Source organism: Tauraco erythrolophus, chromosome 6 (genome assembly GCF_009769465.1).
Source record: "Tauraco erythrolophus isolate bTauEry1 chromosome 6, bTauEry1.pri, whole genome shotgun sequence".
Classification (NCBI taxonomy): Eukaryota; Metazoa; Chordata; class Aves; order Musophagiformes; family Musophagidae; genus Tauraco; species Tauraco erythrolophus.
The window spans coordinates 46,689,664-46,711,358 of record NC_141470.1 but is presented as its reverse complement, the minus strand read 5'-3'; the positions used below and the strand labels follow the sequence as shown (position 1 = coordinate 46,711,358).

General features: G+C 55.6%; 3 protein-coding genes across 5 annotated transcripts in view; 2 read left to right on the top strand and 1 right to left on the bottom strand.

Annotated features, from left to right (window-relative positions):
- Positions 1-11,256, top strand: part of LTBP2 (latent transforming growth factor beta binding protein 2) — a 75,377-nt gene extending 64,121 nt beyond the window's left edge. For all 3 annotated transcript variants that reach the window (XM_086614015.1, XM_086614014.1, XM_086614012.1), the window contains 14 exons: positions 1,295-1,417; positions 1,718-1,843; positions 1,941-2,063; positions 2,292-2,423; positions 3,384-3,509; positions 4,291-4,434; positions 4,685-4,876; positions 4,999-5,079; positions 5,625-5,753; positions 5,999-6,139; positions 6,378-6,545; positions 7,088-7,363; positions 7,593-7,742; positions 11,090-11,256. In XM_086614015.1, coding sequence (XP_086470141.1) covers positions 1,295-1,417; positions 1,718-1,843; positions 1,941-2,063; positions 2,292-2,423; positions 3,384-3,509; positions 4,291-4,434; positions 4,685-4,876; positions 4,999-5,079; positions 5,625-5,753; positions 5,999-6,139; positions 6,378-6,545; positions 7,088-7,363; positions 7,593-7,742; positions 11,090-11,256 — 2,078 coding nt within the window. The remainder of the gene's footprint in view (positions 1-1,294; positions 1,418-1,717; positions 1,844-1,940; positions 2,064-2,291; positions 2,424-3,383; positions 3,510-4,290; positions 4,435-4,684; positions 4,877-4,998; positions 5,080-5,624; positions 5,754-5,998; positions 6,140-6,377; positions 6,546-7,087; positions 7,364-7,592; positions 7,743-11,089) is intronic.
- A 1,420-nt stretch (positions 11,257-12,676) lies between these two features.
- On the bottom strand, positions 12,677-14,822 carry NPC2 (NPC intracellular cholesterol transporter 2). Its single transcript, XM_086613676.1, has 4 exons — positions 14,738-14,822; positions 14,536-14,643; positions 14,111-14,283; positions 12,677-13,478 (listed from the first exon to the last, which is right to left on the bottom strand). The coding sequence occupies exons 1-4, from the start codon at positions 14,820-14,822 to the stop codon at positions 13,392-13,394; spliced, it is 453 nt and encodes a 150-aa protein (XP_086469802.1). The 3' UTR covers positions 12,677-13,391.
- A 4,942-nt stretch (positions 14,823-19,764) lies between these two features.
- On the top strand, positions 19,765-21,472 carry ISCA2 (iron-sulfur cluster assembly 2). The gene is made up of 4 exons (XM_086613707.1): positions 19,765-19,823; positions 20,019-20,187; positions 20,328-20,443; positions 20,634-21,472. Exons 1-4 carry the CDS (start codon positions 19,765-19,767, stop codon positions 20,806-20,808), a joined length of 519 nt encoding a protein of 172 aa, XP_086469833.1. The 3' UTR covers positions 20,809-21,472.
- The last annotated feature ends 223 nt before the right edge of the window (positions 21,473-21,695 follow it).

Sequence of the window (21,695 nt, the reverse complement as noted above, 5' to 3'; positions counted from 1 at the left end):
TGCAAAATGAGCTAATTTTCCATCTGATTTTTGGGATTAATAGAAGAATCATGGTTTAATCCCCTCCATCTGCCCTCCCCCTTTCCCCAGACTCCACATGAGCCCCTTCTCAGCCACCTTGCCCCAGCCATGTCACGAGAGCACGTTATCAGGGTTCAATACTGTTTGGGTCACGCTGACCCGATGGCAGGATGGCACGTTCTTCCCTGCCTTGGCTGGTGGCCTTGTCTGTGGATCTGGGTTTCATATTTGAAAAATGATAAGAGTTTTGTGGTATTTTTGTGATAAACAAACTAGGTTATGGTTCATCTCCAGAAGGACTGAAGAATATTGCTACTTGCAACCCTTTGAGACTAAACAGCAGGCAATGGCAGCCTGCTGGCATCTCACAGCCCTCTCTTAGAGGGAAGGTGCCCCTCTCTCCTCTGCCGTGAGCAGAATCCTCAGAGTGCCAGCAGGCTCTGTCCAAGGCCTTGGGGAGTTGGGTGGGAGAGGGTTTCTGGGGAGCTCTGCAGCTGAGTAAGAGCTGATGTAGGGCCCTGGCCAGCTTTACCAGGAGAAGAACATTGTAGGCAAGTCTGCCAGGTAGGGAAGCAGAGCCACAGAAGGTATGGCTGGTGCTAGGTTATCTTCCTGATGTTGGCTTTTGTGCAGTTGGCTGAAGAAAGGATTTGTCAGCAGCTGCGACTCTGCACTGGCCTCTTGGTGGTTGTGGTACCCAGTGCTGAGCTCTGCTGGAGATGGACACTGGAGTTAGCAGTATCCCTGTGCTCACAGAGTGACAGAATGGCTGAGGTTGGAAGGGACCTCTGGAGATCATCTCGTCCAACCTTCCTGCTCAAGCAAGGCCACCTAGAGCTGGTTGCCCAGAACCACATCCAGATGGCTTTTCAATATCTCCAAGGAGGGAGACTCCACAACCTCTTTTGGCAACCTGTGCCAGTGCTCAGTAACACTCACAGTAAAAAAGTGTTTCCTGATGTTCAGACGGAGTTCCTGAGTTTCAGTTTGTGCGCATTACCTCTGGTGCTGTCACTGGGCACCGCTGTCTTGGTGCTGAGATCCAGTTTATCGTGGTCCCTATGATGGAGATGAGCGAAGAGTCTGGGCTGACTCCTCACAGCCCAGTAACAGGGAGTCTCTGCCCTCATCTCACTGTGACGGGATGGTCTGGGAGGGCAGCTCAACCCCACCTTGCAGGCCAACAGCTGGGTGATGGCATCTCTGGGTGGGGATCTTCTCTAGTGGTGGCAAGAGCTGGGGCCTCACTCCGCTGTGCCTTTCTGCTTGGCAGATGTGGATGAGTGTGAGGACCCTACTGTTCAGTGCCTGCGGGGAGAGTGCAGGAACACCCCAGGCTCCTACAAGTGCCACTGCCAGGCTGGCTATGAGCTCATCAACGGCACCGTCTGCGAAGGTATGAACCCCATCCTTGCCGCCCTTTGGGTCCAGGACATACAGCCTCCCTATAGATCCTCCTTTCTCAGCAGGAAGTGCTGAGGTAGTTGATGCCACCATGCATGGCACATCCATAAGGTTGTAGCTAAATGCAGGATCACCATGGACAGGGAAGATCTGTCTCTGTGGTGAGAAAACCAGGGGCCAGGAGCCTGGCAAGGGCTGCCTGTAGGAGACTGGGGAGAGTGAATCTGTGTGGCTTTGATGAAGGACATCCCCCAGGGCTGGGTGCGTGGCCCTGACTCTGCTCCCTCTGCAGACGTGAATGAGTGTCTGAACAGCGAGATCTGCAGCCCCAATGGTGAGTGTCTCAACAGTCACGGATCCTACTTTTGCATTTGTGCTCCTGGATTCTCAAACGCAGCTGGCGGAGTCAGCTGCCAAGGTGAGCTGGAGGATGGCGGGGACATACCTCGGGTTCTGCCCTCTGCTCCCTCCCCTGCTTTGAGATCCAGGTTGACAATTTTGGCCTGATTTTGCAGATGTGGATGAATGCACAGACAAGTCCCGGTGCTCACAAGGGCAGTGCCTGAACACAGAAGGCTCCTACAGGTGTCTATGTGAAAATGGGTTCAAACACTCCCAGGAGACTGATGACTGCGTAGGTGAGAGCTCATCTTTGGGGAGATCAGCCCCCTGGGGTTTGGGGGATGGATGCAGCCAGTGCAAGGGGGAGGGCAGTTCTGCTCCCAGCACCCAAAGTTGCTGGTGACTTTTAAGGAGAACTAGCAATGGCTTAGGGCCTCTGGCCAACTGAAATTGACCCAGGTGCTGCAGTGAGCAAGCAAGGACCCCATCTGACCATCTTCACCCCCTTGCCCTCCTCCCTGCAGACGTGGATGAGTGTAAAGAGTACGGTGATGCCATCTGTGGCACGTGGCGGTGCCAGAACAGCCTGGGCTCCTACCGTTGTATCATGGGCTGCCAGCCTGGCTTCCACTGGACCCCCTTGGGTGACTGCATCGGTGAGTACAGTCCTGGGTGTCCCTGTCTCTCCTCCTGGCAGGGACAGGGTGGCTGTGGGACATCTCTGCCAGGGGCGCGGGGGAGAAGGAGGAGGAGGAGGAAGCGTGTGGCTGGTGGAGAGGCAGATAATGCTGAGAGTTTGTTTTCTTGGCTGAGCTGCCTGCTTGTGTCTAGACTTCTCTCTTCCTGGCATCTGGAACAGACACCGCATTGTGCTGCTTTCCGCTCCGGGAGAGTCCTGGGCAGGTTACAGCCATTCCAGGCTTGGGGCTGAACCACAGCTCCCTGTAAGCTGTGCTTGCTGATGTTGCTGCCTGTGCCAGTCACCTGCCTGGCAGGGCTGGGCGAGGGGAAAGGCTGCTGATACCACTGTGTGCTGGGCTGGGGAGGCTGGGTTTGGAGTTCAGGCTTCAGCAAAGAGGAAAGAGCAATGGAGTTTCTGTGGTTTTTGAGGCTCCCCCCAGCTCAGGGGAGGCTGCAGCTGGAGGAGCTGCTGCCAGCCGCTGGGCTCCGGGCTGAGCCAGGACTCGAACTTAGCATATGGAGCTGCTCCTGGCCTTAGGAGCAGTGGGCTGTGGGCACATGGCTGCTCTGCCTCCTCCAGGGAATTCCGCCCCATGCAGCAGTAGGAGGGAAGTGGAATGCAGCCAACAGGGCTGTAAACCTGCCCCCCCATAGGCAGAAGACCCAGTTGTGACTGTCCAACCCCACCAGCCTGGGGAAAGGCAGAGATTGCTCCCTGGCACTAGAGCAACTGGAGGAGGACCAGGTCAAGAAGAATGGGGCAGGAAGGTATCATCCTAGATCTCTCTGCACTCGCCTCACACACTTCAGTTACCCCCTTGTATCTCCTGCTGATGTGACCCCGTAGGCTCCCCTCACACACACACACACGCACGCACACACACACACATCCGTTGGGAGAGGTGGGGCAATTCCTGCTCTCCGCTCTGCTGCAGACATAGATGAGTGTGCCAACGAGACGCTGTGTGGGAGCCATGGCTTCTGCGAGAACTCAGACGGCTCCTTCCGCTGCCTCTGCGACCGTGGCTATGAGAGCTCGCCCTCCGGGCACTACTGTGTTGGTGAGTCACCCGCGATCGCTCTGCCAGTCAGTGAGGGACAGCCATCGGCAGATGCCAGGCTGGTGTTCCCACTGTGTGACAGCTCCTGGGGCATGGACGGGGACTGCATCCATGCGTGGAGAATCCCAGGCATGGACAGGGCAGCTGATGGAGGCAAAAATCCTTCCCTTAGCACAGCAGATCCTTGGGACTGTGAAGGAGCAGGGCTCTATGAAAAGGTGAGTGGCTCCAAGTGAACATGGAGCCCATCTCTGTGCAGGTGGAAAGGAGGCGCTTGGGGGCTGGAAGTACTAACAGTGCTAGAGAGGTACTTTAATGGGTGCCTGGAGAGAAGAGGCAGGGTGTAATATAACAAAAAACATTTTCACCATGAAGACAGGCAGGCAGTGGAACAGATGCCCAAGATGGCTGTGTAGTCGCCATCCTTGGAGGCTTTAAAGACCCAACAAGACAAAGCCCTGAGCAGCCTGGTGGGATCCCATAACTGAGCCTTCTTTGAGCAAGGAATTGGACTAGAGACCTCAAGCGATCCCTTCAAACCTGGATGATCCTGTCATCCGGTGACTCACTGCAAGCTGGAGTTTAGGCTCCTTGAATCCACTGAGAGCAGAGCAGAAAGCTCTTGCCAGGCTTGTGTTGAGCCACAGTGTGAACCCAGCTCTCAGCTGGTCCCTAGGAGCTGCCATCCCCCCGCTGAAGGGTGACCCCATGCGGCAGACCATGCACTGGCTGCCCATGCAGAGGCAGAGCTCCAGCTGCCACCGCTGCCCTTGCTTTGCAGATGTGAATGAGTGTGAGCTGATGGTCGCTGTGTGCGGCACTGCACTCTGCGAGAACGTGGAGGGATCCTTCCTCTGCCTCTGCCCCAGCGACCATGAGGAGTACAACACAGAGGCAGGGCAGTGCCAGCCCCGAGCTGCCATGGGTGAGTAGACAGTTAGGACAGGAGCACGGGTGGCAGCTGTGGTGAGATAAAGCTGAGGGGCTGCCGGGGCTGTACAAGCCCACGTGGGCATGGGCAAGCTTTCATCTGGGGAGAACCGAGGAGCCTGAAAGTCTGGGGACCTAGGAAGGCCATGCTGCTGGTGATGGTTGTGCTCTGGGACCTCCCAGGTGTGGGATGCTGCGCTGGGGTGCCAAGGACCCCATCCCATCCCTGCTCTGCTGTCTTCTAGAGGGTCCCGAGACACACGCAGCCCACCTCTCTGACACTACAGAGCGCAAGCAGTGCTACTACCACATCAGCGATGTTCGCCTGTGTGACAGCGTCCTGGCCAAGAACATCACCAAGGAGGAGTGCTGCTGTACTGTGGGGGCAGCCTGGGGTGACAACTGTGAGACTTACCCCTGCCCCATCCCGGGCACAGGTAGGATTGTGGCCCCACCACACCAGGCAAGGCCAGTGCTCTGCCCACCAGCTCCACTTCAGTTGCACTAACAAGCTGTTTCTTTTCTTCACATCTCCCCTTGGCATCTGCCTCCTGGCCAGTGGAGTATCAAGAGATCTGCCCTCTCGGAAAGGGCTATGTTCCCCAGGAAGACATGCTCTCAGGAAAAGTCTCTTTCATAGGTACTAGCACCATTTTCTCTCATTTCTTCCAGGGGAAAGGGGGAGGGCGCTGTGCAAAGCCCTGCATGGAGATGCATCCACAGAAAGGTCTCCTAGGGTCTGTGGTGGGGGATACTAACATCGTGCTGCTGCTTTCCTCCATCCAGAGAAATCTCAGATTGCTGGAAGTGCCCCTTCCTTCAGTCCTGCCTCACTGCTGGCAGTGATTCTTTCTCCCATGCCCTCAAACCAGGGATGGGGTCCAGTAAGACACAACCTTTCCAGTTACTGATCAGATCTCCCAGTGGCCAGCTGCTGGCTCAGTCTTTGGCCCTTCACCTTCTGGGGGTTGTGTTCTTGACCTTCCAGAAACACATATGAATTTCCTATTTATGAAAGTATCTTGTTCTCCGTCATCCCTCCTCCCGCTCTGCCTGTGGGTGCTTCCCCCTCTGATCCAGGCCGAGGTGTTGTGCCAGCTTTCTGTGGGTACAGCACCCAGCCTGTCTTGCTTCCATGGCTCTGCTCCCTGAGACACTCTCTCCCTCCCTCCATCCCTCTCTCAGACATGGACGAGTGTGAGATATTTGGCTCGGAGTTCTGCCGCAATGGACAGTGTTTGAACACGGTGCCCGGCTACAAGTGCTTCTGCCGTACAGGCTACTTCTATGACTCCAGCAAGCTTGAGTGTGTTGGTAAGATGGCCTCAAAGAGCAGCGGGCACCCCACTGCACACAGAGGGACAGCCATGCTGCTGCACCCAGAGTTGTCCCTGCTGCCCAGCCCAAGGCCAGGTTTGGGCGACAGGCTTCTTGGGACCCTCCTGGAGAATGAGAGAAGAGGTGGCAGGAGCCCCTGAGGTCCCCGTTTGGGCAGGGAAAGGGTTGCATTGCCCATGTCTGTTGGCCTGAAATGTTGCTCTGTCCTTGTGTGTGGGCAGACCAGGACGAGTGTCAAAACGAGGTGTACTGCATCAATGGCGAGTGTCTGAACACAGATGGCTCCTACCACTGCTTCTGCAGCCTCCCTCTTGTGCTGGATGCCACCGGCAACCGATGTGTGAACCTCTCCAGCAGGGCAGGTGAGCCCAAGCCCCCACGGGAGCACCCCTTTGCCCTGCACATCCTGCCCCATGGCTGGATCTCCCAGGAAGGAGCAGTGGGTGGGAGCTCGGTGCCAGGCTGAGGGATGCCTATACCAGCACAGTGTGCAGCCATGACAGGGGTGGCAGGAGCTGGGGCACATGGTCTCTCTCAAGACAAGGCAGAGGCACTCTTTTGGATGGTTTTCATGGCATCCTTTGCTTGTGGCACTCACAGATCCCTTGGAGGAGTATGAAATCCACCTGGACGTCTGCTGGCAGACCGTCGCCGACTACATCTGCCAAGACCTGCTGCACGGCGAGCAGACCACATACACCGAGTGCTGCTGCCGGCTCGGTGAAGCCTGGGGCCAGAACTGCGCGCTCTGTCCACACAGGTCCTCCGGTGAGCGGGGCGGCGTGAGCAAGCATCCCCCAACAGAAGTGGGGATGGGCTGGGCTGCTGCTGGTTGTGCCAGGCAAAGCTGGCCGTGTATGGCTGCAGTGAGGGCTCCGCTTGTTGTCTGCATTGCCAAAGCCAGCCCAAGGAGTGGGTGAACCCCCCACTTCTCCAGGGCTGAGCTGCACCAGTGGGTAGGATGTACCTGAAATTGGTTTGCAATGTGTCTGAGGTGTCTGAGGGGAGAGTTGCTCTGTGCATCCTGCTGCTCCTGCTTAGCTTAGGAGAGATGAGGTGGTGGCAGCCCAGGATAGGAGCACACTGGGAACTGGGGTTCTCACTGCTCAAGGACTTGCTGGACCCAGAGAGAAGCTGGTCTTCTCAAAGGCCGGGTGCTGTCAGCAAAATACAGAGCTGCAGCTTTGGAGGCCATTGAACGCAGGCCTGTCTCAGCTGACCTGGTGTGGACGTACCCTCTCTAACTGTAGCAGATCTACCTCTCTTGAGCCAGGCTGCGCTGACCCTTCCTTTTCTCTGACCACTTCCAGCTGATTTTGCTTTCCTGTGTAACGGGGCCAGTGAAGACAGTGAAAGAGGGGCTGAGCTCCGAGAAAGACCTAGGTATGAGTACGGACCGGGCTTGGAAGACCCCCACTACGGCCTTCCCAGCCCAGATATGGGCCCCTACTACAACTACCTGGAGTCTGAGTACGGAAACCCCGATGCTGGTTTCCCTCGGAGGGAGCCCAACGGCGAGTTTCGTGGCAGCCCTCTCCACCATGGCCCAGGGCGGTCCCCGCCCCGCTACCTGCCTAGCCAGACTGGTGAGTACTGGGAGACTCAGAGAGGTGCCTTCCCACCCAGCCGCAGTCCATGAGGACTTCCTGGCAGCTCCCACCCTAGCCAGGATGCTCCAGACTTGGAGCAAGCTCTGCCCCTGACTGTTCTGAGTCGGTCCTGGCCCCACCAGCACCGTTTTGCCACGTACCCGATGTCCCCTCCGTGGCCAGGCAGAGGGTCACCCTGCTCTGACACGGTCTCACCACTTTCCAGGCCTCTACGAGGGCTTCGAGGGGCTGCAGGCTGAGGAATGCGGGATCCTCAACGGCTGCGAGAACGGGCGCTGCGTGCGCGTCCGGGAGGGCTACACCTGCGACTGCTTTGACGGCTTCCAGCTGGACATGACCCGCATGGCCTGCGTGGGTGAGTGGCGGCGGGGCCACAGGTGGGGCCGCCGTCGGGGCCGCCGCCGGGGCTGCCCGGGCAGCCCGCCCCGCGTCCCTTGGCGGCTGCCGCTCCCTGGCGGCGCTGGCCGGGACAGCGGCCGCAGCAGTCCCCGCTCGCCGTGGTGCTTCCGTCCCACGGAGCTGGGAGGGCAGTCCTGGAGGTTCAGCCGGCCACTTTCTGCTGGCAGCTGGATCAGGGCAGCTCAGGGCATCGCAGGGAGCAGGCGATCGCTCCCTTCTTCACGTAACACTCTTGTACGTCACCAGCCACTGTTACCTGTCCCTGCTTACTTTCCTCTACGTTCACCACTGCCCTGTGAAATTCCTCACTTTCCACCATGCCTTACAAGACACAGTCTCTAAAGCTTCTTTCTGTGTCTCCTCTACATCTGTACACCTTGTCTCCACCCTTTTCACAGGACAGCTCCCCAGGCCAGCCGAGGCCCCGGGCGCTCAACAGAGCAGATGAAGACCCTTTTTCCTTAGGCATCGCACTTAACTCCAGCTCCCAGAATCCTTACGCATGACACAATCATGCAGCTTCATACAGAACTCATGGCCTCTGCCGCCTCAAATGCTGCCAGACAGAGTGGCTTCCTGAGCTGTTACTCCTCCTTCGGCATTTGTGCGCTCTGTTTCCCTTTCCTTGGCCACAGTGCTTTGCTTTCAGTGAATTTTGTCTGGTTGATTTTGGACTGCTGCTCTGCTTGATCAGAATGAGTCTGAACCCTGCAGAGTGCTTGCAGCCTGGCATTGCACACAGACGTTTTATAAGCATGGGGATTCTTCCTTCGTCCACCTTACTGGCAACATTGGATGGAGTAGGGATCAGGACAGACCCTCTCAGGCCATGCTTCAAGTGGCTTTTATTGTAACAGCCAGATATTGCCAGTTCTCTTTGGAGTGCAGCTTTGCAGCCTGTTGTGCAATTGCCATGGTTTCACCTAGACCATATTTTCTCAGTCTGCTTGAGTGCATCATGTGAGAGAGTGTTGAAATCCTCACCGTGGCCAAGGAACATCACATCCACGGCTTCTCCCTTATCTGACAGACCACTTATCAGGTCATCGGAGGGAACCAGATTGACTTAACGTAATCAGGCCTTAACAGATCTGCACCGGCTATTTAATGACCCTGATATCCTCTGGAGGGTTATGACCTAATCACTCACAAACGTGATCTGTTTAAAGGGAATGGGAGCTGGGGGGTAGTCTGCAATTCTGTATTCTCCCTTCTCTATTTTTGAAGATAGTTACCGGATTTACCCTTCCTTGGGTCTCTGAGACCTCCTTCATTCTCCATCTTGGAGGGAACTGCCAATTTTTCAGGGACTGCAGCAGCATTAAGCCTGTGAAGATGAGTTGTGGCAGGCCTTTAGCAATGTGGACGGTAACTGCTTTATCTATCTGATTGTTGAACCTCTCCATCGCCGTATAGTCTTTCCCTCCCTGTGCTCCTGCACCCTCGTTTAAACACTTCAAACATGGTCCGCGCCCTGTCTGGTCACATTTTTATGATGGCTGGAACAAAGCCTGCCTTAGCTGCGCCAGCCAGCTCGGCGTTGGCTGGCCTTTGTTTCCTCCGCCGATAAGGACCAGACCGACATTCCCCGTTGTTTCCTGCTAGCATATTTATGGAGCCTTTGCTTGTTGCCTTTCGTGTCCTGGACTAACTAGCACTGATTTTACCCTGGAGCCTGTCTCTTTTTTTTTTTTTTTTTCTTCAGTTCTCCCACATGGTGCTTAGTTATCCCCGTGTTTTTACCTTGCTGACTTCAGGCCTTCAGAGCACTCCTGCGGCTGCTGCAGTGCTTCCTTTCTCACCTCCTTAGCTTGCCCTCGCCCTGCAAGATGGGCTGCCTGCCCCCACCCCTGCCTGAGCAGGCAGGCTCCATAGCTTGGTGTGCGCTGCTAGTGGGACTCTACCGCTTCTAGTTTTTGGGTGCCTCTGGGCTAAAGTAGCCTTGTTTTACTTCTCGTCTCAATTTGATGGTGCACAGCCAGACCAGCCTGCTTGCTCTTCCCCCTTTTACCTTTCCCTGGTGCCTCCAGCAAGGCTGCCTCCCTTCACTTCCCAGGCTGTGGAGCACATCTCCCTTGATGTGCTGCGTAACATCTACGCCTCAGCCTTCTGAGCAAGCGTGTCCCGTCCGTGGCGATGTTCTGGTCCTGAAGTTTAGCCCGAGTGTGCAGTGCCTGTTCAACCACTGCTTTGGCTGTGTACGAAGGCTGCCTTGTTCCTCAAGCTCGCTCATCTTATGTTTCCCCTCGTCTCCTCCTTCCTCCCGTGCCTGCTGTGCTCTCTCCCACTGCACCTGGAGGTTTTGCTTCCAGCCTCCCTCCCTGGGGTTGCACTTCCTTTTCTTTGCCAGATGGCCCCCTCCACCTGTGCTAGAGATAACCCGAGGTCCCCAGGCTGGCAGAACTCTTCAGTCCTCCTGGGGTCCATCAGTCATGGCTGGGGCCTTTGCTCTCCCTCGGGTGGCTGGCTGAACCCTTCAGCTGCTCCCCACTCTCGCTCCCTGCCGATCTGTGAGGGTTGAGGCTGGAGTTTGTGGTCAGAGGGCTTGGACCTGCCTTGGCAGGTGAGAACTCTGGAGGTCCTGTGGGTGCAAACAAGGGCTCTGGGGTGCACAGGGATGCTCTGCCCAGCTGGTGGCCCCACCACCAGTTGAGGTAGCTCAGGCAGGGTGTCCAGGGAAGTGCATTTAGCAGAGTGGACACAGGGCAACTGCTGTAGGGCTTACGTGCACACTCTAGCGCAGCGATGAGCCGGCCGAGCGAGCCCTTTGGCACAGTTTGCAGGTTAATGAAACAAGCCCTTGTTTGTGCAGCGCGAGGTCCCTCTGTGTTCTGCTCCTGGAGGTGATAATCAGCCTCTCAGGGCCACCATCATCTACTTTCTTGGCCTTGTTGGATCAGAAAAGGGCATTTTCCGAGGCTGGAGGAGGCCTTTCTCCTAGATCTTACGCTAGCACAGCTTACTAGCAGGAAGCTGCTAATCCGGAGTGTCACCAGCTGTGGAGCATGGGGAGGGCAGTTATCTGGTGTGCATTGCTGGGGCAGGGGGTGAGGCTCCCTCCTGTGCTGGGGGATGCCAGATGCTGGGGGTGTCACCCCTGGGGACAGAGGGGGCTCTGTGGATGTGCTGAGGAGTGTGGGAGGCTGGTGGGGTCACAGTGGACATCCTGGAGGTGCTGGGGATGGGGATTGGGCACCTGTAGGGGAGGGCTGTGGGGATGGCAGGGGCACAAGGAGATGTTGACTGTGGGCTGGGACTGCTCACTGTGCCATTGGCTCACCCCCATTCTTCTCCTCCTTGCAGACATCAACGAGTGCGAGGAGGTGGGCAGCCCCGAGCCCCTGTGCCGGGGCGGCACCTGCGAGAACACAGAGGGCTCCTACCGCTGCCACTGCTCGCCGGGCTACGTGGCCCTGTCCTGGCCCCACCACTGCGTGCCCCAGACAGCCCAGAGCCCAGCAGCAGCGTAGCCCTCGGGGAGCGGGGGTGAGGGATGCTCCCCTCCGGCACACGACTCTGGCACCCAGGACCTGGGAGCACAGAGAAAGGCCTCCCGAGGCTGCGGGTGCTTCGAGGCTCTTTGTTCCTTCCCCTCCAAAGTGCACAACTTCCCCACCATCTGTCTCTACGGGCCAGGGCTGAGCTCCCAGCCTCTGCACCCTCTCCACCCTGCCAGCCCCTGCTCCTGCCACAGCAGAGCCCACCCTGGCCCCCAGCACCCGTTGCATCGCCCCGTGCCGTAGAGGGTCACGAGACACCTTCCCCTGCCACGTGGCCCCAGCCTCCCCTCTTGGTCCTGTGAAAAAGGGGGTTCATCTCCCCACCACTGCTGCACTGACCTAGCGACAAGCCTCACCCATGCCGTGGGTGCTGGCCTCGCTCCTCGTGAAGCATCCAGCCCCCAGGCCAGAACTTTGAGGGGGGTGTCAACCTCAGCTTTCTAAAGCTGCCTAACATTAGGGCATGGGGGAGAAGCTGAGGGGCCCCAGGGCCAGCTCTCCCTGCAGCCAGCCCAGGCGCATCCCATAGCCCCACGTTTCACCTTCATGCCCTGTGCTGGCTGGGCAGGGTGAGGCAGGTCCAGCTTCCTTTCTGTAAAGTCGTTGGTGAGTTTTGGGTTTTTTTTTTTAACTGAGTCTGCTGGAAACTTATCTCATGTTGTTAAATAAAACATTTATTTTGGGCCCCTGTGGCTCAAGACACTGGGGCTGGTCAGAACTGTGCTTGTCTTGCCTCTACCAAGGGGGACCAGAGCCACGATCTCCATGCGGGTCCAGCTTGGCAAGGCCACCCCCTTCTCATAAGCCAATTCTTACCCCTCTCACACTGGCACCCAGCCTCCTCCTGCTGCTGAGCCAGAGAGCCTTGCCAGGCCAAATACTTGCTTAACTCTCAGCCCAATGCCAGCTGCAGGAGCCAGCTCCAGCCCCCAGAGCCAGCACAAGGGTTGTGGCCGCTCACACCCTGCCTTGTTCACACATGAGGGGGCTGCAGTTTAAGCATGAGAGCATGGAGGTTTCTGCAGTTGGCAAGAGCCCTTGTGAAGGTCTGGGAGCTGCTTTTCTAGCCCCAGAGCCCTCACTAGAAAGGCATTTACCTATGCTGCAGCAACCAAAGCCATGTTCAACACCACCACCACCTCCTCAGGGAGCCTTTGCACAATTTCAGGCCAGCACAGGACCAGCAAGGCAGGAACACAGCTAGACATTGCCAGCTGAACACCCTGCCAGCCAGCAGCAGAGATGCCTGGCTGCTCACAGGTCACCCACACTCAGGCCAGTGTACCACCTCCATCAGTGCTTTCAGATGAGAAATAAGACCAGCCCGAGCCCAACTAGAAGATGCTCAGCCACTCTGCTTTTCCTTTCTGCTCACGGAGGACAACACAAGCAGATTTTATCTAGCCTTTATTAAAAGGAAAGTTATAAAAAGAGGTTCAGGAGCTCCCAGCAGCTCCAAGTTAGTAGTAGTGCAAACCATTGGTTAGAGAAAGAGTCATCCCTGCAGAGACATCGAACACCATTTGGCTTTGCATCCACAAAAAGGAAGTTTTCCCAGCTGCAGTCCTGCTGGCTTGAGCAGCAGCCCAGGACAGGGGAAGCTGCCAGCTCAGGGAAAGCCTCCTCTCCTTCCCTCTCCTTCAGCTGCATGGATGGCAAACACAGGTCCCAGGAGCATCCCAGCCGTGACAGAACAGGAGAAGCACAGGAGGATGGATGCAGCCGGCATTCTAGAAGAGGCACTGAAAGGTTACCAGGTAGCAGCTCAGACGCTAGCCAGGTTCATCGCAGAGAAACTCCTTTGTGAGGACAGACAGCTCCATTCCAAACAACTAAAGGGCCTCCGCAGAGCAGCTGGAGGATGATGCTCAGTCACTCCTGCAGCAGACACTGCTCCCCCTCGAGCTGCTCTGAGAACACCCCGAGGGCTCTAAATGGAGTAAGAGCCCTCTGCCCATGGCTGACCTTGCAGGAACACAGTGGTGGTTGCTCAGAGGCTGCAGAGCTCTGAAGGAAGCAGGAAGAAATGCTTATTATATAAAAGAATTTGGCCTGTGTTGTCTTCTGTTTTTCCCCTCCCCAAGCCCTACTAATGGCAGGGCTCCTCAGCTGGTGATCTGCACTGGTATCTTCCAGCAGAACAACATCTGGTCCTGGTCATCCACCAGCTCCCACTTCACAATCAGTTTAATCTGAAAGAGAAAGAAGAACAGAGGGAAATGAGAGCGTTCAGGAAATTGCAAGGCAAGGCCACAGGGAGAGGAGTTATCACTTGTGTGGAGCAAGGAGGTTCTGGAAGCTCTGCGCAAAGAGGACAGAGCTGGGGCTTTGCCCCCATGGCACTAGGTGGGTCACGCTCAGGCAGTGACTCTTGGAGTATCCTACATAGATGGAGGGTTCAGCTGCATTAAGCAGACCTCACACACACTGTACTCGGATCCCCACTCTCTGAGTAAGCAGAGAGTGGAAACGCTCTGCAGCCTCCCAGCTGAACTGTACTCTGGAGCAGAGCACCTCCAGTTTGGGAGCATTTGGCTGAACGCAGCAGGCTCTGCAGGGAGGCACAGTACAGAAGGATATTTGGGCAGCTGAAGCCACTCCTCAGCAGCTGGAGACAAGCTGCTTCCTCTGCTGGGTCCGTCCCAAAGTAGGAACTTGAAACAGGAGTCATGCTCACCACAGAAGTGCCACCAGATGGTCCTGGAAGCCTTCTAACCTCCTCCCACCATCACAGGACAAGGTGTCCTTTCTTAAAGGCAGGTGGTGGGACTGCCCCAGGAAGGGCAGTAGCTCGGAGGAGCAGACCAGTTACCTGCCTACTTACACTGGGGTACTCGCTCTTCACAGGGAGCTTATTCAGGTAGCTGTAGGAACGGCCCTTCTGAATGGGGCACTGGATCCCAGACTTGCATCCATCAGGCTCAGGAATGGGAAAGGGTATGTCCACGTGCAGCATCTCACCATACACCTTTGCTTTGCTGCCCTGGCTCTCGATCTCTGCAGAACACAGCGAAGCGTGAGCACAGCACGAGAGCAGAGAACACGTTTCTACCGTACACCCTCCCCTCCGCATACCCTGGAGGCTGCAAGAACACAACTATGGGACGCTCTTCCTCCCCAGCCGCTTCTCCCCACACAGACCCCTCTCCGGCCACCCTTCCCCACTCCTCTCTGAGCAGCGGAACACAGAGGCGACCACCTCCCCCCTGCCCGTCCCCCTGGCACCCCAGCTGAGGAAGCGATACTTACTGCTGGCGAAGGTGACGTTGATGCTGTAGGATGTCCCCTTATGGAGCAGGCAGGGCTGCGTGGGGCAGGGGCTCACGTTCACCTCTTGGATGCTGCCGTCTTTGGAACCTGCAAGGAAGAGCCGGGCTTACCGGGCCTCCTCCGCCTGCCGACCCCGCTCCGCGTCCCCACGCGCTGCCTCCCGCCGCCCCCAGCAACTCACCGCAGTCGACGAAGCGGAGGGGCTCGGCCACGGCGGTGGCGGCGGCGCCCAGCGCCAGGAGCAGGGCGAGCGGGGACGGCACCATGGCGGCAGCACGAGCGGCGACGGCAGCGGCACCCGCTCCTCCGCGGTGTCACATGAGCGCGGCGGCCCCGCCCACCGGCCGGCTCCGGCGCGCCCCGCCCGCGGGGCCGGGCCGGGCCGGGCCGGGGCGGGGGCGGGGCCTCCGCCGGAGGGTTCCGGAGTGCCGGGGCTGGTCGGGCCGGATCGGGTAGGCTGGAGGCTCCCGGGGACGGTGCGGGAGCGGTCCGGTTCTCATCACGTAGGGCAGCGGTGCGGGCAAGGCTGCGGTCTGGAAAAGGGCAGCGGTTACACCGCCGTGACTCCTCCGGCACGGGAGAAGAGAGGGCAGCGGCGGGGGAGAAGGAGGGCTGTGCTGGAACTACCGCGCTTGGACAGACAGACAGACAGACAGACAACCTCCAGTAGCGCTGCTACTGGAAACGTCTGCTCCTGGGCTGCGCTGGTGCGCTCAGCGCCCAAGGGCGGCAGCTGGAGGACACGCTCGGGTACAGCCCGTGCGCTGGGCTGGGCAGCTCTCGGTGCCTCTACTGAAAGGGGAAAAAAATGAAAGTACATAAGCTAGCGTAGTAGGCTGGCCTGTAGCTTTATTCATTGCTCGTTCTGTACGTGATGCTTTGCGTGTTGCAAGCTGTCTGTGTAACCCCAGTGCCAAGAGTTACATCCAAGTTAGTTGCTGTGGTTGCTGCCTTTCAGAGCACAGTCCCACAGTGCACTTCAGAGTCAGTCCCACTTCCCAGATTCCCGACACGCTGGAGCCTCACAGCTTGTGCTGTGGGTGCTGAGACAAACTGGAGGATGTTTAAGACGCTTCAGCAAGCGTTCGGCCCAAGCTGAAGTTTACAGCTTTTTCCCAATTTGGCATGGTAACAAGTTAACGGGGTCACATCAGGAGCATAAAGGCATGTGAGCGCTGATTCGGTGGCAACGTGGCAGAGCTGATGCAGTTTCCCCCCTTCTGACCTCTGTCCCAGTAAGGTGTCTGCTAGCTCAGCTTCCCCGGCACTGCCAAGTGACCCGGAGTCGAAACCCCCACGCTTTGCTCAGGCATTCCACAAAGGGTGTCACACCAGAAACCCCAGAGCGTTAGCAGGACTTGCTCTGCTGCGTCTCCACTGAGTGCTTAAGCTCTTCACAGAAAAAAAGAAAAAAAAAAAATCCCTCCCTTCAGAAAGGAGAGTGGGCTTTTATTTTATTTAAGATCTTGAATAAGCGTTCAGTTTGCAGAGGCCTCAAGCAAACAGACCAGGATGCTTACAGCACCCCTATTTGGAAAACAAACAAACAAACAAACAACAAAACAAAAAAAACCCACAGAAGACCCTGCTGAGACTAAGCTGCTTGTTTAAGCCCACCTAGCACCCTTCATAACCAACCCAGATAAAGTCTTTTCCTGGCACATGAGAACTCATGCCCTTAGAGAAGCTTTCCTTCTGCCCATCTGTCAAGTCTTACAGATGATAAGCAAAGCTGCCTATCTGACCGCTGGGAACAGAAGTGTGATCAGGTCAGAGGAGCACCATAAACTACCATCACACATTCACAGGATAAGCAGCGTCATGCTCAGGAGCAAATTCCATAATGCATTAAACTGCAATGCATGCCTCCCTGTGAAACAGCTCTCCGGATGCCTTTGCTTTGCAGACGCTTTTGTGCAATAGTGGTGACTACACACATACAAGGCTACACATGTTTCAAAGGCTTTGAACTGCGAATTGTTGAATCTAGGATCATATCTATCCCCCTCCCCCTCCCAAACTGGATTAATAAAAAGCCTAATAAGCCTAAGTTTGTAAAACAACAGCCAAGGCCGTTAGAAAAGAAAGACGCAGAAACATCCTGCCCAAGGTTTTTAGCTGGTATCACACATGACCATCATGCCAGTTTTGCAATAACAGCACTAAAGCTTAAATTCCCCAGGGCAGCATAACCATCATCAACCTGATAGACCCCGCTTTTAAGCAAATGCCCCTTTCGACATGTGATACAAGACGTGGGTCTTCCGGTCACCTTGGAGCCCAAAATTTCACCAAAACACTTGAAAAATAGTCAATGCAACTTTAGGCTGGTCTCATTATTACGCAGACAGATAAGGAAGCAGGCAGGCTGGCCAAACTCCTCCTAGATTACCGACATCATGCGGAGCTTGTGTTAAGATGAAGAAACACCAGGAGAAAAGGCTAAGAAAGCGACAGGTAAATTCTTTCCAGCGAGACTGCTATTCGAGTTCTTCATTTCTGTAATCCAACCAACTCTATTACTTGAGGAAGAAGTATATGGTTCCACTTTATGAGCTAGCTACACCCAATGATCCAAATCCCTCTAACAGCATTGCACTTGCAGCTCAGTAAACAGCACCTGCAGGCACTACAGCAGCAGTGAATACAAAACTCAGGTTCTCAGGAAAATCCACTAACAGAGACTAATCAATTTACTGTTCTTTCAGCCAGAACATGCTCCTGTTGCTACAGATCATCGGAATTCACATTGAAATGCATCGCAAGCCGCTCTCACGTTCAATGCCACATCAGAGGTTTTATTATCACCAGGTTCTGAATCGCTGAAACAAGCTCATTTTTCCACCAAAACACATACAAGATGATTTAAGCATACACGTTGCAGAGGAGAATAGAGCAAAATATCTAGAGAATTCAGCTCACAGACAAATCTCTTCAATGCAGCATGCTTAAAGAAAGCTAAAGGAACTTCCCAAACCCAGATACCACAGACCGGAACAAGAAGAAGAAAACAAAACACAACCAAACCGAAAAACAGATTACATCGAGCTATCAGGAACAAGGCAACCAACCAAGAAGGAAGAAAACCTAGACCATAACTCTGAGTAAGAGAAAAATACCACCATACCACATAGCTAGCAGAAGGAAAAAAACAGACAGCGATAAAAAGAGGTGCAAGTAAGTAGCTGTTCTCAGTTACACCCACCTCTCCTAGCTGCACAGAAAATTTGCCCCCGGCACCTGAGTCACTGCTCAGCATAGTGGATTATTAATTAGATTAAATGAACTCTGACTGAGGCCAGCTAGCCTCTTTCTCATTCTTTCAGTCTGCAGTAGCCATCTGAGCAACATCCACAAGTGCCTCAAAGGTACTTGTTACGTTTCTGACACTTAACACTGGTAAAAATCAATGCAATTACGAAGTAAGGGTGTCTATTTTGGGGGGCTATATCCATTCTGCAAAAGGTGTTCACAGTGAATGCAGTCACAACATGGGGAAAAGCAGTGGGATCGGTCTAAACACTGCAGAGTGAGAAGGAAAGCTGGTGTGATATGGAAAGCAGGCATGATCCTTCCCCCATTTTCTCCCAAGAGTTCTTGATTGACTCCTCCGAAGTCATCTGCTTTTCGGACACCACATTGATAATAACTGGAGAAACACCTTGTATGTTTTTTTTAAAGCATTAATTGTTGCAATATACCTGATTGAGGAGTCATCAACCATTGCAGGTACCTGAATTAATACCAGTACCCCTGGGACCCTGCCTGTGATACTTTCCTGGCTTTATCCTAACATCATTAGAGTTACCCCAAGAGCAAGCAAAAGTAAACAGCTCAAACCAGTCTGTCTTTACATGCTCAGGGTGAGACAAATAAGCAAAAGCACGTGGTTGCAAAAGCATCATCTTGCTGGAAGCGGGATGGTGAGAAAGCAAACCGTCACGGAGTCCCGAGGTCCCTTGATGTTAAATCACCCACTCCTGCTGGGATGACTGGTTTTCCTCCACCATCTCACTGTGTGACTCTGCACAAGCCTGGCCAGGGGTGAGGAACAAGATTCCTCCCCCAGAAGCACAGGAGGAATAACGAGATGAAGGCTTCTAACCACGAGCACTCCTTTGAGCAACTGGCCAGACTGCTGTCACATGTCAGATGATCAGGTTTAAGAGAGAAATTAGGCAAGGCGGCTCAGCTTAGGGCTGCCAGCCAGGCTCAGTGGGGTAAGAGAAGACACATCCACGGCAACTCTCTATATCCAAGTTTTCCAAGAGGAAGAGCACCTTGAACAGAAGGCATATAACCTTTTATTGGGCCTGAGTTCCTTGCTTGCTTGCCGTTTTGACTGTGAAGAGTTAACAAAGAGTCATTAAGCCCCTAGGAGGGATGGAGCAAAGAGGGCTCCGGGAGATGTGAGGTACCAAGGAGGAGGTGAAGCCAACCACCAAGGGAAAGGTGCCCTTAGCGGAGGCCGGGCCTGCTGGCTGTCGCGGGGCCCTGCTCCAGCAGGAGGGAGGTGAGGAGCGGAGGTGAGGGATGGCATGGGCACGCGGGGGGGCTGAGCACACGTCCGCAGCACCAGGGCCTAAGTGCCCACCCAATGGAAAACAGCCTCCACGGGGATTTCTGAGCTGAGCCCCTGCCTGATAAAGGAGAGCAAACCAGAAAAGCCAGGTTCAGGGAAGAACCCCAAAACCCCTTCAGCCCAGCCCCACGTTCGCTGCTCTGCTTGCCGCGCTCCGCTGCGACAGCACCTCTGTCCCTCTCAGGATAAACAACTCGCACAGCTAATTCCAGAGCAAACATGCTCTGCTGGCAAGCACTGCGTTATTTATTTTATTGTTCCTTATTGGCTTATTGCTGTTTATTTTCCTCCGCGATAAAGACATCCCCACGGACAAACAGCGGCTTCGTGCCTTTGTGCAAAGCTCCAGCGGCTTATTGCTGGCTTTACTGAGCCAGCAGCCGAGCTCCGCCCGCCGAGGGACGCCGCCTCCGGGGACACACCGCGCCGCCCGGCCGAGCCAGCCCGCACGGGGAGGGGAGCCACCGCCCCCGGCCCGGTGGGGCGAGCAGCGCGTTGCCTAGCAACCCCCGCGGGGTCAGCGCTTCCGCCTCAGCGGGCGCCATGGCGGCCCTCGCCGGAAGCGGCGGCGGCGGGCAGCCAATGGGCGGGCGGGGGCGGGGTGCTGGGCGGGCGCGAGGGGCAGCATGGCGGTGCCGGGGCCGCTGAGGCGCTGGTGGAGGTTGGCGCTGCGCGGCAGGACGAGGTACCGCGGCGGCGGCGGGCCGGCTCGATCCCCTTGGCTTGTCGCGGGGCGTCGAGCGTCGTCGTGTGTCGCCGCTCTGCGGCGGGGAGGGGCGGGGGCCGGGGCCGAGCGCGCCGCGCAGCGCGGGGTCGGGCCGGCTGCCCTCGACGGGGACCCCTCTGAGGCTCCCGCCTTCCTCCCCTCTCCCTGAGGCAGCTGGTGTCCCGCTCCGCTGTGCCGAGGACGAGCGCTGCAGACGATCCCACCGGGTCCTGCCTATGCAGTTGGCGGCCAGCTGCGGTGGGCATCATCCTTCTCCCAGTCGGGCCCGACGGAGAGCGACCCCAACGAGGGACAGGTCTTCCTCAGCGAGAGCTGTGTGAAGGTAGGGGCCCCAGGAGGCAGCTCGGGTGCCTCTGGGAGGGATTTCTAAACTGCCTGGCCTGCCCTGGGCACATAGAGGGACGTTTGAGCATTCGTCAGTTTGTTCAGCAGGTATTTTAATCCTTTTCATTTTCTTTGCAGAGGCTGCTGGAGATCACAGAAGGCTCAGAGTTTCTCAGACTGCAGGTGGAAGGAGGTGGCTGCTCTGGATTCCAGTACAAGTTTTCCTTGGACACAGTTATCAATCCTGATGACAGGCAAGGGCAAAGGCGTGTAGCGGTGGTCAGGTGTGACTGTTCTTTGCAAAGGTGACAAGAAGGGTGTGCATGACATGATGGTATCTTGGATTGAAGGGAGGAAGCCTGTGAGATAAGGAATGTGCTCAGGCTGTGCTTCTCTGTTGGGTCTGCAGCACAGTTAATGGCTAAACATGCTGCTTTTCTGCAGGGTGTTTGAACAAGGTGGTGCCCGTGTGGTCGTGGACGTGGACAGCCTGGCCTTCGTGAAAGGTTCCATGGTGGACTTCAGCCAGGAGCTGATTCGCAGCTCCTTCCAGGTGGTGAGCAACCCCCAGGTAGAGAAGGGTTGCTCATGTGGGACTTCCTTCTCTGTCAAATTCTGACTGGACTTCCCATGGATGGACACTGTCTGCAGACACTTCCTGACAGTCTTCAGGGGGGTTTTGCTTGTTCTCTCATCTCCCTTACCCTGTAACACAGCTGTTACACATGACTTCAGCTGTGTGTGTCTGCACTGAGCCTGTCTCCAAGACTCATTGGCCTTCCCTTCAGAAACATGAAGTAACCATGAGCACGCACATGGGAACATCTACTGCACCTTGGCCACCAGCCAAGTGTGAACCACCGGCCAGGTGGTGCTGACTATCCTGTCCTGAATGTGGAACCACTTAACTGCTTGTCTCTGCAAGAGATGGCTGTATAGATGCGCGTGTGTTTATTGGAAGTTCTTACTAAAAAACGTATTTGAGATTGATTGGTATTGCTCGTGCATTCACATGTGGGTAGGATCTGGGTTCTTTCAGGCTACTGTTGCTTATCCCTTGTCTTGCAGCTGAATGGGCCTTGAAGTCTGTCTCTTGTACACCTCCCAGTGTTGCTGGCTCTTCACTCCCCAACTCACAGTGGGCTTTTCCAGATACTTCACTGTTCTCTTACCCAGCAGGCTTCTCTTGGTCTCAGGAACCTACAGTGATTTTGCTGTCAATCCCTGGCGTGAAAGTTTTCACATGTTCAGAGTAAGTGAAGCTAAAAAATTGAGGTAGGAAGAATTAATAGCTTATTTCTTTTAATTAAAAAAGAAAACTTTGTATATGTAAAAATAAAATACACAGTCCTCCATCTCCCAGGACTATTTTAGGCTGTTTCTAAACCTGACTTGGAATTTTAAGTCTACATAAATCTTGGGTTTCATAGTGTGTCTGCTGCCTTCCCTTGCCAGCAGGAAAGGAAGTTCAGGTGACACATGCAGAGGAGCATCTGGAGTACTGCT

Coding starts and splice junctions, on each gene's coding strand:
- ISCA2 (XM_086613707.1), top strand. CDS start 19,765: ATGGCGGTGCCGGGGCCGCTGAGGCGCTGGTGGAGGTTGGCGCTGCGC. Junction 19,824..20,018: donor GCGCTGCGCGGCAGGACGAG/GTACCGCGGCGG, acceptor TCCCTGAGGCAG/CTGGTGTCCCGCTCCGCTGT. Junction 20,188..20,327: donor TCAGCGAGAGCTGTGTGAAG/GTAGGGGCCCCA, acceptor TTTTCTTTGCAG/AGGCTGCTGGAGATCACAGA.
- NPC2 (XM_086613676.1), bottom strand. CDS start 14,822: ATGGTGCCGTCCCCGCTCGCCCTGCTCCTGGCGCTGGGCGCCGCCGCC. Junction 14,644..14,737: donor CCTCCGCTTCGTCGACTGCG/GTGAGTTGCTGG, acceptor TCTTCCTTGCAG/GTTCCAAAGACGGCAGCATC. Junction 13,479..14,110: donor TGAAGAGCGAGTACCCCAGT/GTAAGTAGGCAG, acceptor TTTCTCTTTCAG/ATTAAACTGATTGTGAAGTG.